General features: G+C 27.1%; 1 protein-coding gene across 17 annotated transcripts in view; it reads left to right on the forward strand.

Moving 5' to 3' along the window:
* The window catches only part of LOC142332279 (uncharacterized), a 663646-nt gene extending 647701 nt beyond the window's left edge, over window positions 1–15945 (forward strand). For all 17 annotated transcript variants that reach the window (XM_075378625.1, XM_075378616.1, XM_075378717.1 and 14 more), the window contains one exon: window positions 15244–15945. Coding sequence is in view for 1 of the 17 variants with exons in the window: in XM_075378717.1 (XP_075234832.1) it covers window positions 15244–15246 (3 nt within the window). In the remaining 16 variants the exon portion in view is untranslated. The remainder of the gene's footprint in view (window positions 1–15243) is intronic.
* The last annotated feature ends 1519 nt before the right edge of the window (window positions 15946–17464 follow it).

Here is a 17464-nt window from a genome sequence, read left to right on the forward strand (position 1 = left end):
ATTTTGAACCGGAATCCAAATGTCAAAATATGGAATTGAAACATCAGAGTTCATATGTCAGAAAAAAATTCACAGCCTATTTGTAAGCCAGTACAGTGATACTAACAGTGTTTTGGTTTTATGAAGGCAAAGTTTATTGAGGCTGTTTGAAAGAACAACAAACAATCAACACTGAATAATATTTGACATACTATAAAGTGAAATTCAGAATTGAAAGGCATTATCTTCTGCATGACAACACCTGCCTCTATACACCTCAAAAGACATGGTAACTATTCAAAAGTTGGGTAGGAGGTGTTTCCCAATTACTACTCCTGCACCATTAGATGATTTTTTGTTTGGTCTTCTCAGAGTATTTATATAGCACCAAGTTCAGCAACAGTGAGACAATCAAGAATGCAGTTAAAGAAAATTACTACTCCTGCACCATTAGATGATTTTTTGTTTGGTCTTCTCAGAGTATTTATATAGCACCAAGTTCAGCAACAGTGAGACAATCAAGAATGCAGTTCAAGAAAGGTTGAAACACCAAGGTAAAATACTGGAAAAAAAACGTTCACAGAAAATGAAACAAGTGCTTAAATATAACTGGGAGATATGTTGAAAATTAGGGTTATTCATTGTCATCAAAAGAATAATTTTTCTAAATAATCATGTCTTTTTAATCTTTGAACAACTCTAGTATATAGTGATGAATAGTTCCATTCTTTTTGACTAGTTACATAAGGTAAAACCCACCAGGTTGGTCTAGTGGTGAACACATCTTCCCAAATCAGCTGATTCGGAAGTCGAGAGTTCCAGCGTTCAGGTCCTAGTAAAGTCAGTTATTTTTACACGAATGTGAATACTAGGTCGTGGATACTGGTGTTCTTTGGTGGTTGGGTTTCAATTAACCACACATCTCAGGAATGGTTGAACTGAGACTGTACAAGACTACACTTCATTTACGCTCATACATATCATCCTTATTCATCCTCTGAAGTATTATCTGAAGGGCAATTACCAGAGGCTAAAGGAAAAGAAAGAAAGTTACATAAGGTAAAGGGAGAATGCAAAAAAAAAAAATCCTGAAGTATTTTTAAACATTCCTATATTTGATATTTTGTGCCTATTAAAAATAATAGTTTTTGTTGTATAAGATTGTTGCATCATTTGTTATCAGCAACTAATGATGATGCTGTAGAACATGAAGCTGGTTTTTATAAATAGTGTTTGATCACTCATCTGCTTTCCACTCTTCTCCTTTTTAAATTAGTCATTGCAAAGAATATGAAAATTTGACTCCTACATTCATTGGTATTTGGATTTGGGAAATTTCATAAATCTGTAATGTATCAATAACCTAGCTCTATCTGATGTTAACTCTGATATCTTTTTACATTTTATTTTCTACTTCTTTTTCTGTTTACAGGTTTATAATATATTACATGATAGCCTCACCATTTAACACCTCCACAGTAGGTTTGTCTTTGATGACTTAAGTCCACTTAGTAATTCCATTTTTTGAGTGCTCGATTAATGAATTGTTTGCAGGAACACATTTTATTTAATCATTTAAAATGGTTTACTGTAAGCTTATTTATATTTTTGTCTTTTACACATTTTTATCAAAACATTAAGCCATAAATGTTCACTAAGCTTTCTATATGTTTTTCTCTTTATGTTCATCTGAAACATAACAGTGGAAAAACTGCCAACCACTTCTGAATGTTACTGAATGAAGTTTATAGAGTGGGATCGAGATGAAGACTGTACAAGCCCTCCCACTGTTAAGTGGATCAAACCGTTGAAAGCAGAATATCATATTTTTACTGTACATAGTAATTTATAATTGATTAAACTTATGAAATATATAATAATTAAATAGAGATTAAGTACAACTTATTAAAAACCATTTATAAAACTTACAAAAATTGTGCATTGTGATTCTAAGGTAGATGTACTGTTGATTGAATGGCATTATTTCCCTTTCTGATAAAATAAATATTTTTGTTGCCTACAGTGTAAAAGTTTGTGAAGCCTTATGAGATGATAATTTCTCTTGGGATAATGAAATTGGGGTTTAAAAAACTGAAGAAAAGGTGTCAGATGAATCGGTGGAATTTAGAGAAGCTTGAGGAAGAGGAGTTAAAGAAGATCTTTGAGGAGGATATTGCAACAGGTCTGAGTAAAAAAGATAAGGCAGAAAATGTAGAAGATGAATGGGAGAATGTTAAAAAGGAAATTCTTAAATCAGCAGAAGCAAACTTAGGGGGAAAAAAGAGAACTGGTACAAAACCTTGGGTTTCAGACAATATGTTGCAGCAGATGGATGAACGTAGAAAATATAAGAATGCTAGTGATGAAGAAAGTAAAAGGAATTATTGACAATTAAGAAATACTATAAACAGGAAGTGCAAACTAGCGAAAGGAGAGTGGATTAAAGAAGAGTGTTCAGAAGTGGAAAGAGAAATGAACATTGGGAAAATAGACAGAGCATACAGGAAAGTTAAGGAAAATTTTGGAAATTATAATCAAATAATGTGTTAAACAATGATGGTACGCCAATTTATAATATGAAAGGTAAAGTCGATAGGTGGGTGGAATATATTGAAGAGTTATATGGAGGAAATGAATTAGAAAATGATGTTTTTAAGAGGAAGTTGAAGAAGATGAAAGGGGAGAAACAATACTGAAATCTCAATTTAAGAGAGCATTAAAAGATTTGAATGGTAGAAAGGCTCCTGGAAGAGATGGAATACCCGTAGAATTACTGTGCAGCACAGGTAAGGAAGCAATAGATAGATTATACTGGTGTGCAATATTTACAAAAAGGGGGAAGTTCTGTCATACTTCAAAAAGAGTGTTACAGTCATGATATCAAGGAAAGCAGGAGCTGATAAATGTGAAGAATACAGAACAGTTAGCGTAACTAATCGTGCATCAAAAATCTTAACTCGAATCTGTTAGAAGAATTGAGAGAAGAGTGGAAGAAGTGTTAGGAGAAGACGAATTTGGTTTCAGGAAAAATATAGGAACAAGGGAAGCAATTTTAGCGCTCAGATTAATAGTAGAAGGAAGATTAAAGAAAAAACCAACATACTTGGCATTTATAGACCTAGAAAAAACATTTGTTAATGTAGACTAGAATAAATTATTCAGCATTTTAAAAAAAAATTAGGGTTCAAATACAGAGATAGAAGAACGATTGCTAACATTTACAGGAACCAAACAGCAACAGTAATAGTTGAAGAACATAAGAAAGAAGCCATAATAAAGGTTGTCTGACAAGGATGTTCCCTATCCCCGTTACTTTTTAATCTTTACACAGATCTAGCAGTTAATGATGTTAAAGAACAATTTAGATCCGGAGTAACAGTGCAAGGTGAAAAGCTAAAGATGCTGTGATTTGCTGATGATATAGTTATTCTAGCTGAGAGTAAAAAAGATTTAGAAGGGACATGGATGAAATGAAGTCCTACGCAAGCACTACCGCATGAAAATAAACAAGAACAAAACGAAAATAATGAAGTGTAGTAGAAATAATGCAGATGAACCACTGAATGTAAAAATAGAAAGAGAAAAAATTATGGAGGTAGAAGAATTTTGTTATTTGGGAAGTAGAATTACTAAAGATGGATGAAGCTGGAGTGATATAAAATGCTGAATGGCAGCTGCGAAATGAGCCATCAGTCAGAAATGTAATTTATTTACATCAAAAATTAATTTAAATGTCAGGAAAAGATTTTTGAAGGTATATGTTTGGAGCATAGCTTTATATGGAAGTGAAACTTGGACGATTGGAGTACCTGAGAAGAAAATATTGGAAGCTTTTGAAATGTGATGCTATAGGAGAATGTTAAATATCAGATGGGTGGATAAAGTGACAAATGAAGAGGTGTTGGGGCAAATAGATGAAGAAATAAGCATTTGGAAAAATATAGTTAAATGAAGAGACAGACTTATACATCACATATTAAGGCATCCTGGAATAGTCCCTTTAATATTCGAGGGACAGGTAGAAGGAAAATATTATATGGGTAGGCAACGTTTGGAATTTGTAAAACAAATTGTTGGGGATGTAGGATGTAGGAAGTATACCGAAATGAAACAACTAGCACTAGATAGGGAATCTTGGAGAGCTGCATCAAACCAAATGACTGAAGAGAAAAAAGTTCAAAATATGAAGTCAATTAAATAAAATTACATTTATTTAATATGACGTCAATTAAGAATTAAAAATAAAATAATTAGAAAATCTTTACCATGTAACATTACCGAGTGGATTTAAAATTATGTATAAACATTCTGATTATATCTATTTTTATCTAAAAACGTGCTGCCATTTGTTGCTGATTTTATAAGAGTATCATCTTCATATACTGTCTGAAAGTTGATCAAGTTGGAAATCCTTTTGTGCTTATTTATAAAAAAATCTCTCCGTAAGGTCTAAACTTTTACCATTATTATTTAAATTAAATTTCTTGATTTCCACTATTTCCAAATTTGTCTGGATATCAAATACAGAATATTTGTTATTAATATGGTGTTCAGCAACATTAAATAAATCCAATTTACCATTTTATAATTTCTAATGTGTTTTAAAAGACCTATTATTTTTACCTGTATGGTCACAATCATTTCATTTTATTTTATAAATTCTGATTGAATTATATGTCAGTGTGATTGTTATTTTTTTAAATATTTTATTATATGATTGTTTGTCTTGTGTGTTGGTGTAAATTTACTTTTATCATAAATAATCATACTTTTTTATCATTAAACAACTAAAAAACAGAACATATTAAATTGTAATTAAACATCAAGGAAGACAAAGGAGGTTAATCCACAGATGTCATTTCTGTAATAAGCCAAGGTAGATAAGACATCTGATTAACATTCAATAAATTCCACACTACCTTTATTATTACTAAATATTTCTCAAGGACATCTTTAGAAAATCTGAAATAACATACCAACTAGAACTTTTTAATTCAAAAATAATCTTTTAAAATAGTGATAACCTAAACAAGTAAAATGATAAATATAAAGGGTGAGAAAAGACCATAGTACATCCAATGTAATGATTGTAAGCTAATTCCCAATATTTCATTTCTTATTGAAATTATACATATATATATATATATATATATATATGTATTTTTTATAATCAAAAACCAACTTGAACAACCCAAGAACAGAATTACAAAGTAAATGCAATGACACTTATTTATTTTTTCTTTTCTTTATTCCAAGATCACTTCATGGGATCCCGCATCATCAGTTGAATATAAATTATAAAAATTACATATCAAACTTTATTTTTTAGAATAAAAATTAAAAGATTAAAATTATCATATATACAAAATATGAAATCAGTTAAATAAAATAACTACATATATTTAAATATGATGTCAATTAAGAATTAAAAATTAAATTTTAAAATAAAATAATTAGAAAATTTTACCATATAACTTGGCCAGCCAATGTTACATTACTGAGTGGATTTGAATTATTTATTTACATTCTGATTATATCTATTTTTATCTAAGGACATGCTGCCATCTGTTGCTGCTTTTATTCAATTAAAAAAAACATATTATAGCATATTGTTTAGCAATTTTTTTTATAATATGTATTTCATTGTTTAATTTACTTTTATTTTTATTATATTGTGTGTAATTAATTGCTCCTTTTACCATATGTGTATATGCAGTAATTTTTGTGTGACCACGAATGATTTGAATTTCTATGTATTGTGGTTTTATTGGTTGTGGGTTTCCTATATACTGACATTATAAATTGATTATTTTTGTTAATTTTGATATTAACATCTAGAAAAATTATTTCTCTATTTATGTCAATTTTAAAAGTAAATTTCAAACTATTATAAAATGAATTAATTTTATTCAAAATTATTAAATGTTCATTGTGTATAATGGGATTATAAACTGCGAAAACATCATCAACATACCTGCTCCATAATAGGATACCATGTGTATGAATAATGCCATAAATAATTTTATCTTCAAAACCCTGTAAATAAATCTTGGACCATGGTCACACAAAATTAGTACATTTGCACACATGATTATTAGAGCAATTAATTACACACAATATAATAAAAATAAATTAAACAACGAAATAGATATTATAAAAAAAAAAAAAATGCTAAATATAATGGCTATAATGTTTTTTTAATTGTTAATAAATACAAAAAACAAATTTAAAAAATTAAAAATACCACATTTCTTATACATATAAATGAAATACAAAAAATTTACAACGTATATTTAAAATATTTGTACATTGATAATGTAGTTGAAAAGATAACTAATATTTAAAATATTTATGATAAAAGTAAATTTAAACCAGCATTCAAGACAAACAATTTTCATATAATAAAATATGTAAAAAATAACAATCACACTGACATATAATTCATGCAAAATTTATAAAATAAAATTCAATGATTCACCATATATATAGGTAAACTAGATTTTTAGAACGCATTAGAAATTATAAAATGGTATATTGGGTTTATCTAATGTGGCTGACCACCTTATTAATAACAAACATTCTTTATCTGATATTCAGACAAATTTGGAGGTACTGGAATTCAAGAAATTTAATTAAAATAAAGTAGAAAAGAGTTTGTACATTTTGGAGAGATCTCTTATATAAAAGATAACATCCTGACCGATTCACTGACTCGTAATCAACATACAACCAAAATTATTATAGGTAGAGACTTGAAATTTTCAGGGTGCCTTCATATCTTTAAGTAGGCGTACACTAAGAAAGGATTTTGTGAAATTTTTATTTTTATTTCAAATCAATAAAAAACTAAATTTTTTGTTAACAGCGTCTGTTGAGCGTAAAAGCAACATGCGCTGTACTAAATATTTTACATTTACAATTCCATTGCAGTGTTTTCAATATGTGTGTCTGCTATAGACTAAAAAACTATTGGACCAATTTACGCACGGGGAAGAAGGGCAAAAGAGAAATAGGGAAAAATTGAAAAAGGTAAAAGGGAAGAAATGGAAAAAAGAAAAAAGGGGAAAATGGGGAAAAGGAAAAACAGGAAAAGGAAATGGAAAGGTGAAACAGAAAAAAAAGAGGAAGAGGGAAAGGGAAATGGGCGAAGAGGAAAGGGATTAAATAAATATAATAAAAAATTAAAATTAAATAAAATAATATTAAATTAAATTTAGAATAAATAAATAATTAAATTAAAAGGGAATTAAAAAATTAGAATATGTAAAGCAAATAATTGAAGATGTCAGATGCAAAAAAAATTGGTTGAGATTAAAAGCATAGGTAAAGCATGGAAATGAAGTAATTCATTACATCTGTCAAATAAGTAATATTAATACGTTATGTGTGCGCGCAGAGCGACAGAATGAGTGTGTGAGTGCTCCAGAAGAATGCCTTTAAATTTTACAGCTGTATTTCTCTGTTTAAACTAATTAAAAAAGTTCATAATAAACATGTGTCCGGAAAAGGCTTTTCTTTTTAATTAGGAATAACAAAGAATTTTACCATGAATTCTGATTAGCGGCAAAGTGAACCTATACTGAAATTCATTGAAAACCAACTGGAATCGAAAACCAGGGAAGAAGGAAGAAAGGAAAAAATCAGAAAAGGGAAATAGGAAAAAATCAAAAACGGTAAAGGGGAAGAAGGGTAAAATGGGGAAAAGGAAATGGAAAGGGAAAAGAGAAATAGGAGAAATAGGAGAAGAAAAGGGAAACAGGAGAAAATGGGAAGTGGGAGCAAAGCGAGCCATATTATTTTTTAATTAAAAAGTTCTAGTTACGTTATTTCAGATTTTCTAAAGCTGTCCTTGAGAAACGTTTAGTAATGATAAAGGTAGTGCGGAATTTAATGAATGTTAATCAGATGTCTTATCTTCCTTAGTTTATTACAGAAGTGGCATCTGTGGATCAATTTCCTTTGTCTTTCTTGATGTTTAATTATAATTTAATGTGTTTCTCTTTCTTAGCTGTTTAATGATTACATGTAAAAAGTATGATGTATTAATTTGGTGCTAAAACAAGAAATGATTATTCATATTTACATGACTGTTTTTTGTATTAGATGATAAAATATCACATGAATTAGTAGCTGTTTCAGATATGTTTATTTATATGTATTTAATGTTAATAGAACTGCGTACATAGTAACAGTAGTTATCAATCCAAAAATTTACTTACACTGGTTGCTTTTACTTTAATAACTGTAGCTCACTTTTTTTATCTTTTTATAATGTTTTGATTTATAATCTATTCATTAACTGTTACTAACACATTTGTATAATTATTACTTCTGTTACTTGGAATTTTATTTTGTAAAGCATTCTGTAAATAGAGACTTTTCAGCATTGTTCTTCAGTATTTATTCACAACAAAATACTTTATTATGATTAGTTATTTTTTGTGGTAGAAGTTATTTAATTCTATTTAATTGTGAGGTTTTAATGAGAAAATTATTATTTTTTTTGGCATCAGGGTTACTGAGGCTAGTTGGATTTGGATGAGATCATTTCTTACAGGATCCTGTCAATCAGTTCAGCAATTGGTTGTGACAGTGAATAAAGCCCTAGACAGTTGTCGCAGGAATCAATTTATTTTTTGTTGTTAATTTATTTAATGATATTTTGTTTAATGATTCAATTTGCCAAAATTCTTCAAAACTACATTTTTTGATGGCACATATATATTTCTGTAATAAATGCTTGGATCAGTAAAAGTCTAAAATTAGCTCTGTATGTCAGAAACTAATGGACTGATCTTCAATATCTCGCCTATTCCTTGATTTAAATAAAATTATTCTTATACCTATTATAAGTATACCTACTATAAATATTTTTATGCCTAAAATCTGTGATAAAATTTTTATTAATAGGCACTTAAAATTAAACTGTTTTCACTGACCTCTTTAAAATCATTCAATTCTTTTTTCAAGCCAAAGGAATCTTAGCCTAAGACAGAATTGAATTTTATAATGTTGCAATGATACAACATTTTAATATCAGAGATAATTTTTAAACTGACTATTCAAGAAATCCAGGCTAATCCATAAGTTGATTGTCCCTAGATTGAAAAATGCAAGCCTTTTTTCTGGTGCCATAAAGTGCTAATATTTTTCATATTGTATAAAAACTTAATTTGTGACCTCTCCATTCATAAAATGCAGAGGTACTCTTGCAACACCAAATTCAAAATTAACCAATTTCTGCACATGTACCACTATTTCAGGTGCCCAGGCTTCAACTCCAGATGAGTGTTGAAAAAAAAAATTATTATTCATAATTCCAGGTTGATGTCCTTGTTATACAGTTCTTTTTTTATATGTATATATTAATTTTATAATGAAATGGAAACCTTAGATTTTACAGTTGCTCTTTCACTTTTTTATTTCTGAATCTTATCGTGATTATAATACTGTAAAGATGTAATACTGTACTTGAACAGCTCCATCTTACGCTAACAAAATTATGTTATGTTACGACAACTGTAGTATACAACTGAGTTGATAATCTGAATTTTTTTATATAATGGTTTGTTATTTTTAGTTTTACTTTTATTACTTTTCTCTTTATAAATATGTGAATAATGTAATAATTAACATTATTACTCTTGCTAATTTATTAATAAACATTACGTAGTTGTTCATACTAAAGGAAGATTTTGTTCAATACAGAAAATAATAGAATAAAAAAACAAACTCCTGAAAAATTAAAATTGTGAATTAAAATAACTTATGAATTATGTTAATTGTACTAATGTGGGTAAGATTAGAATAATAAGAATATTTTGTAATAAATCTTCAAGCAAGAGAGTATACTGGGAGTTTGACAGTTCGTTTAAGATTGTATTTTGCATCCAGTTAGTCCAGAACATTATCTTTAAATCCAAACTGTATTTTACCTTCTATATCAGTTTCAAGGAAATAGTTGATTGATTCAAGGGATAGCCTGTATCATTTTACAGTTAATGAAAAACAATGTTTGTTCTGACTAAAATTTATCTTATTCTAGTGGGATGAAAAATCTTCCAACAGATTTATTTAAAATACAATTAAAAAAATTTCTTTTACAGAAAAAATATTACTTTGTTGATAAATATTTTAATAACATTAAATAAAAAAAAATAATAAAAATATGATTTTCACTGTTTATGTGCTTCTTGGGTTGTCAGATTATTTATTTATTCTCTCTTTCTCTCCCAATTTTTCCTCCTCTCTCTGTTATGAATATATACATATCTCTGCCCAATTACTTCCTTTCTTTTATAATTTTATAACCTTGAAAAATGCCAAGATTTTTTGAGATTTGAACCTAGAAAGTAAAGAAGCTGTTACTCTGTCATGGAAGTTGACATGGGATCATGACTATGTACATGGGATTAAAGCAAGCGCATGGTCTTTTAAATAACTGAAAATAGCATGTGGTTTTTTGTTTTTTTTTCCAATTTCATTTGGCAGTGATTCATGAGCTAGTAATAAAAAGGTATGGGAAGGAATACAGTAGAAAATACCTGAGTTTGAGATGTATATATTTTTGAAAATAATTGCTTTAAAGAATCATACAAAATTAAACTCTGTTCTTATCAACCGTTTTTTATAATTTACATTTTTGAGTTTAATCTGTTATTCACATTAGTTAGTTATTATTAAAGAAAATACCTTTTGTTTAGGTTTTTTGAAAGCAACAGAAAAAACATAATTTTAATGTTTATTTGTTATGTACAATCTTCTAGTGTCATTTTCATAACTCTGAGAAATTCAACTATACCTTTGATAAAATAATTCTGTAAAAAAGTTAATTAACGTAATTTAAAATTACTAAACAGTTTGTCAAATTTAAGGTTGTATTGATGCATGAGTACTTTTTAATAACATTTAGGCCTTAACATATTAGGCCTTTTTAATAACATTTTTATTTGTTTTATTATAACAAAATGTTTATTTCATTATAAGGAATAATTAAAAAAAAAAAAAATTTAATCTAATTATAAGTTTATTGTGCAGCAAAATAAACAGATAAAACTGGAAAGTGCTGATGAATTGAAAATTAACAATGATATTCATTTTCAATTAGTCTTTAGGAATTCCACAATACATATTCCACAGTATAGTCACAGAGTATTACGTATTGTTTATTTATAGTATGATCATGGATGTTGGTGATTTAAGGAGAAGGAAGGAAGAAATGCAAATATCTCCAAAAATAATTATTTCATAAAAATATTATTGGCACAGCTTGTTTTTAGAGCTTCTATAATTTTTTTATAATTTGATTTTAATTGACTACTGTTAAAAAAAAATCTATTGCCATGGAATAATATTAAATTATCACTCTCCTTAGATGCCATTTGAAAAATCTTATATTAATGTATTCATGTTTCTTTCAAAAACAATCTTGTCCGTAAAAATTCCTTTTAATAAACTTTTCAAATATTTTTAATAATAAGTACATTGTCAGTACTCTTTGTAATTTTTAAATATGCTGTTTTTTTTTTTTGTAATTTAAAGTTAGAAGTGTCTTGAAATGAGGCAGAATCTCTACTTTTTGTAACCACTTATTTACTATTAAATTATTAAACAGTTCTGTAATGAGATTGTTTTAAATTAAGCTTGTGTTATATAAACTTGTAGAATATCTATGTAGAATTTCTGGAAAGAACATGGAAGTAATTTTTGAGATTTCTTTATTATTGTCTTTCTACATATCACTAGTATTCCATTGGATATGTGCATTTATTATTATTATTATTTTTTTTTTAAATTTATTACTAAATTAAGCTGAAATTAATTTTTCAAAGTATGATGCAATTTTTCATCCTTTTCGTATTTATTAAAGTTTTTTTGTAATGAAATCGGTGATCCCAAAATTTCCAGTAAAACTGGTTTCAGAGTTCAATGAATTTTGAGAGGATAACATGCTGTATTTCAGCTGTATTTTCATGAATGTTGGTTACTCAAATATCTTAATTCAATTAGATTTGAATATATATATTGAACTTATTTTTTTGTAATTGTAATGTATTAAAAAATCTTAATAGGCCTAACATGCCAATTTTTATTCATTAATTCATTTATTTCTGCTGTTCATACCATCTTATCTTCAATTTTTTTCTTCAAATAAAGAAATATTGCTTCGAAATGCAACTGCTTTTTTGTATTTTTAGATGTGAAGTATTGTGTAATTAATAATTATCTTAATGTAGTAGCTTAATATTTTACATATTGTGTTAAATAAATAGTATGTAAAAATGAAATGAATGCAATACGTGACTATTACTATGTTAGCAGTATATTTTTATTTGTTTAGACATATATAACAATAAATTGTTTAAATAACTAATAAATAATAAGAAGTATTTGAAAAAAGTATTGGAAGAATTACATGATTCAAATTCACTCATACACAAGAAAATGGATAACCATAAATAATTTTTTGATAGTGCTCAAAGAACTTTAAGGATCGGAAAGAAATGAAAGTATATATCATTTGAAGTCTCCAAATTTTATTATGACGATTGACATGTAGTCCTGCCAACCATTAAATTGTTAAAGCCTCTCCTGTAATGTATTGCCTAATGATTGATCGAGCCACATGGATTGCAGGGTGATGGATGATAGTTTTAATAAGTAATAATTTCTGCATAATTTAGGGAAAAAATTGCTAGTATTTTTTTGAAAATTTCTTCTATCCTTGTCAAATTTGAATGTAGACCTAGACCTCCTATTACTGTACTGATCCAGTATGTGAAGATCTTTTCAAAAAATATTTTTAAATGGCCTTGCTAAGATCCTATTTTGAAACTGTTTTATTGTAGGTTTCTTTTTTTTGTGTATTCAAATTCTCAAAAAATTTGCAAATCATGTACATAGAAGTTCATAAACTATGCAATAAACAGCCACCCCCAAAATGACTTTGCAGAAATGTTTTATAAAAATTATCTATGGTTTTTGGTAGGTGTGTTTTAAGCAAATGTTTAGTATAAGAGGCAACAGTTGTAAACAGTGAGTCAGTGGGAAACCATTACCTACAAAAATCGACTTTAGTAATATATTGTTTTAAAAAATCTCAAAAAAAATTAGTTATTGATATACAAAAATTAGAAAGGTAGCCTCTCAATTCACATGTTGACCTTTAGGTATTGATTTATTTTATTTTTTTTAAACTTAATTAACATTTAAAACTTCTATTTTGTTTGGTAGTATAATGATATATCACTAATTTGCTGAATGAATTTGCAAGCAATGGAATATATCTTGTTTGCATATTTTGTGAGCAAGTAACCCATTCTGGTTACTGTTTGAGATAGCTAATTCCATTAATTACTAATTTATAATTATTTGTTTATTATTGATACAATTTTAAATAATTTTCTTAATGGATATATTCAAATGCTGATGTAAATTACTTTATTACTTGTTATCTGTACAAAAACATAAAAAGCGATAAAAAAACATTCCAGTAATAAAATCAAAAAGCTACTGAAAATTAGAAGAAATATAAAAATCTCAGTGAAACTGATTAGTCTTCCAGTAAACATTTGATTACCCTTGTAATCTGATGTGTGTGTGCCTGTGTGTTTCAAACATCAGACAGAGGTAGCCATACTTATAGATATGCTGAAATATAGGATGGTGTTCCCTGTATGATATAATATCCATTCAATTGCATCTATCAACCTCTGGAATACATTTATGATAAACAAATTTCTGTACAAATCTTATAAATTATAGATAATATAATGCAAAAAATAACGTATTAATTCTGAAATCCAATAATTACAGATAATTTACAGTTAAGAGAATGAGTTTAACAAATTTTTCTTGCTCACTGTATCGAAAAATTTATATATAAAAATCTGATGTGGATACTACATGACTTCCTTATACACCTATTAAATTACTTATACACATTTTTTGCTGCACTTTATTTAAACTTTCTTCATTTGAAAGTGAGATACAATCTTACAATTCTTCAATAAAGTGGACAGTTACACAACTGCTGAAATACTAGTTTTTATTAACATAAAATATTTATGCAATTTTAATTCAACAATCTTACATGAAATATTAGGATAGAGTAAAAGTCCCTTTATTACTCATATTACTAGATCAGTATTATTTGTATCTTTGTGAGTTGCTGATTAACAAAAGTTTTAGATTTCTGGTGTGTAGTATAAATAAAAGTTAATAATTAAACTATTCTGTTTAGTGAACTCCTGTATACTGATTACAAATGTTAATTTTGACCTAACAATGTAAAGTATTCAGTTTTTATTATTGTATTATTTGGTGAATAATCATACAGGAAAAAGAAAGATAACATGAAGAAATATGTCTCAAAAACCGACAAGATGAATATAAAGAGGAAGAAAATGTTAAGACCAGGGAAGAATGAAAAGAATTAGAGAAGATGATGAATATGTGAAAACTAGAGAACAAATTAAGATCAGAAGAATTATATTAAACCAAAGAGCAATCAAATGTTTAGCAACAAAAAACAAACGAAATGATGATCAACTCTGACTTAGGGAGAATATTGCCCAGCAATATCAAAGGAGTAATGAACAAATGAAAGATAAGAAGTTTTGCAGTTTATTAAAGATTGTGCATGTTTGCTTCAGTGTATATGTTGGGTCTATTTTTCAATCACTCTGTAGTTAACTTTAATGTAGATAAAATTAAACTAGAAAATCCAAAAATAATATGATCTTAATTATAATTTTCAATTAATATTAAATAATCAGATGTTTCACCAAATCTTTACATATACACATATGTATGTAATAATGCCTATGAAATTACATATACACATTTTTAAAAGTACATAAAATTTTATTTCACTAATGAAAACCAAAATTTTTTGCTATCACAATATTTCCTTTACTTCATACAAGAAAGTAGTGGCAAATTTTTTTTGCAAAGTATACCATTATCTTTGAAATGACCAGCATTTTGTCATTTATTTCAGAATTAAACTTATTATTTATTTATAAATAAAAAATTGTTTAGTGTTTTAAGTATTTTGAAACTTCTTAGTACCCATTCCATTTATTGTAAGAATTGCTAATTTTATTTCACATTTTTGCTATAATTCTTAAAGAAAGTATATAACAATATGTAAAAAAAAATAAATAAATAAATAATGGTACTTGTATATTCCAGTTGATATATTTTGATTTCATTTAATCTTAACATTTTATTATTCATGTATGATTTTTTTTGTTGTTTCAGTGAGCTGGTGACTAAATGTACAAATTTCCTTTTACTGTATAAAAAAAACTGAACTGTCTGTGTGCGCGCGTGAGTGTCGTGTGTGAATACATAAAGGTTTTAATAGACTTACAGATGATTTACCTTGGATATTTTTCTGAGTTTTAATATTGTAAATAAAATATTCAGAGATTATTTATTGATGTTAAGATATTTGTTATCACTTTTATAATATAAATGTGTAAAAAAAAAACTGTAACTCATTCACACGTAATTAACTTATTTTGTCCTGTGTTATATACATGTTTCTTAAAAAGATATCTTAAGGAATTTTGTACTTCATTTGTTGATTTTCTGTAATCTAATTACTTTTTACAGCACTGTACAGAACACAAAAAATGTAATTATTTAATAATAAGGGCTAGGTGACTGAGTGTAAACTATTTCTTCCAATTAAAAATGAGTTCTTTTTTTATGAAGCAAATGATAAGTTTTGTAAATTATTTTCAAAAAACCGTCTTATTCATTTAATGGCTTATATTTAATCTTGTAATAATATGTTTTTCACTACACCATAATTTTAAATGTACACAAAAAGTAATATTTAATTGTAATATAAAAATACTTTTTAGTTGGAGGTTTGCTTTTATTTTAGTTTCAAGTGTTTTGTTTTTTATTCTGTTATCTGATGTCTATTAATAAATTTTTGTATTTAAAATGTGAGTATTTTTTATTCTTTTTCTTTCTCAGCAAGTGAATTGAATATTTCATTTTATTTTGAGATTTTTAGTTTTTTATTTTAAAATGTTGTTACAGATAGTTCAAAACCAGTATAAAAACACTATGATTTAATGTTCACCATGATTAAGTTGAAAGTTATTAGTTTTACTGCAAGATAGAATAGATGGCATTACCACTGTTACTAGCTCCTGTATATGTCATGACCATGTATGGTTATGAGTGATATCACCAGTTTGATGATATTGTCAGTCAGTTATTTCAGTTTACTTTATTTTACATGTTGTTCTTAATAATAAGAAAATATATGTCATAATATCCTGACCATTTATGTTGAAACATGACCAATAATGAATTTCAATCAAATATTTTGAATTATATACTTACAATTATCAAAGCCATTTAAAAGTATAGTAATTTCCTAAAATTTCTTTTCATAATAATTTTGACAAAAAATTAAACATGTTGTAACACATATTGTTTACCTACAATCAGTATAGTTTCTGATTAATTGAATACTATTTTGCCTAAATTCAATAGAAATTCACATACATTACATCAAATTATTCAGCAAAATTTTATTGAACTATTGACAAATATTGCATCAAAAAAGGTAATTATATAAAACAGAAGTAAATTACAAAAAAGCTTTTAGTGTTAGATCTGGTATCAATTTTTGACTAAAAATAATAACTGAACATTTTGATATTTTCTATAGTACATTATCAAAATATTAACAAATCTTTTCTTTTAACAATTTTTTGAATGTAATATGGAGGTTAGAAGTGGGTAAAGAAATCATCAGTTATTTGGCTGTGTTCAGCGTGTTTCTACCGAACATATGGTTCGCGTCCTGCTGGTTAGTTAGTACTATTCTCTGCTGCGGAATGTGCTCGCATCAGTCCGCTACTCGAACGATAGGAGTTCGGATTTATGTAGCTGTGTATTAGCAATGTAATAAGTTTTGTATTATTTATTAAGATTTAACTATATCATGTCATGTGTTTATGGTAATAAGAAGAACTTTAATTTAAAAACAAAAGAAAATCATCTTTTGGATTGTTGTATTGTTTTCTTTTAACATATTAAAACCATGTTCTATCAGTTCGCCTCAATCTAATGTATAAGACACTACAAAATGTAAACTCTTTCTCTATAATTGCTTGTTAAAAATTTAATATGTTTCAATTAATGCATCTAATATCTTATGTTATGTTTTAATACGTGAATCTAATATATTATGTTATGTTTTAATATGTGAATCTAAGGTAATATAAAAATTCTTTAAATATTATGTTTTGATTTTCTTCTTATAATCTTATGCTTCATAAATCAAGAGAATTCATGTCGACATTTAAAATTCACGATTGTAAGATTACAGTTCTGCGTAAGTTAACATTAAGCTATTAATGGTTTTCAATGAACAACAATAATAAGATTTTGGGCAATTCTGCACATTATTTATTATCCACCCGACGGATGAATCACTATTGGAAATACAGTC

This window comes from Lycorma delicatula, chromosome 1 (assembly GCF_047948215.1).
Source record: "Lycorma delicatula isolate Av1 chromosome 1, ASM4794821v1, whole genome shotgun sequence".
Lineage (NCBI taxonomy): Eukaryota > Metazoa > Arthropoda > Insecta > Hemiptera > Fulgoridae > Lycorma > Lycorma delicatula.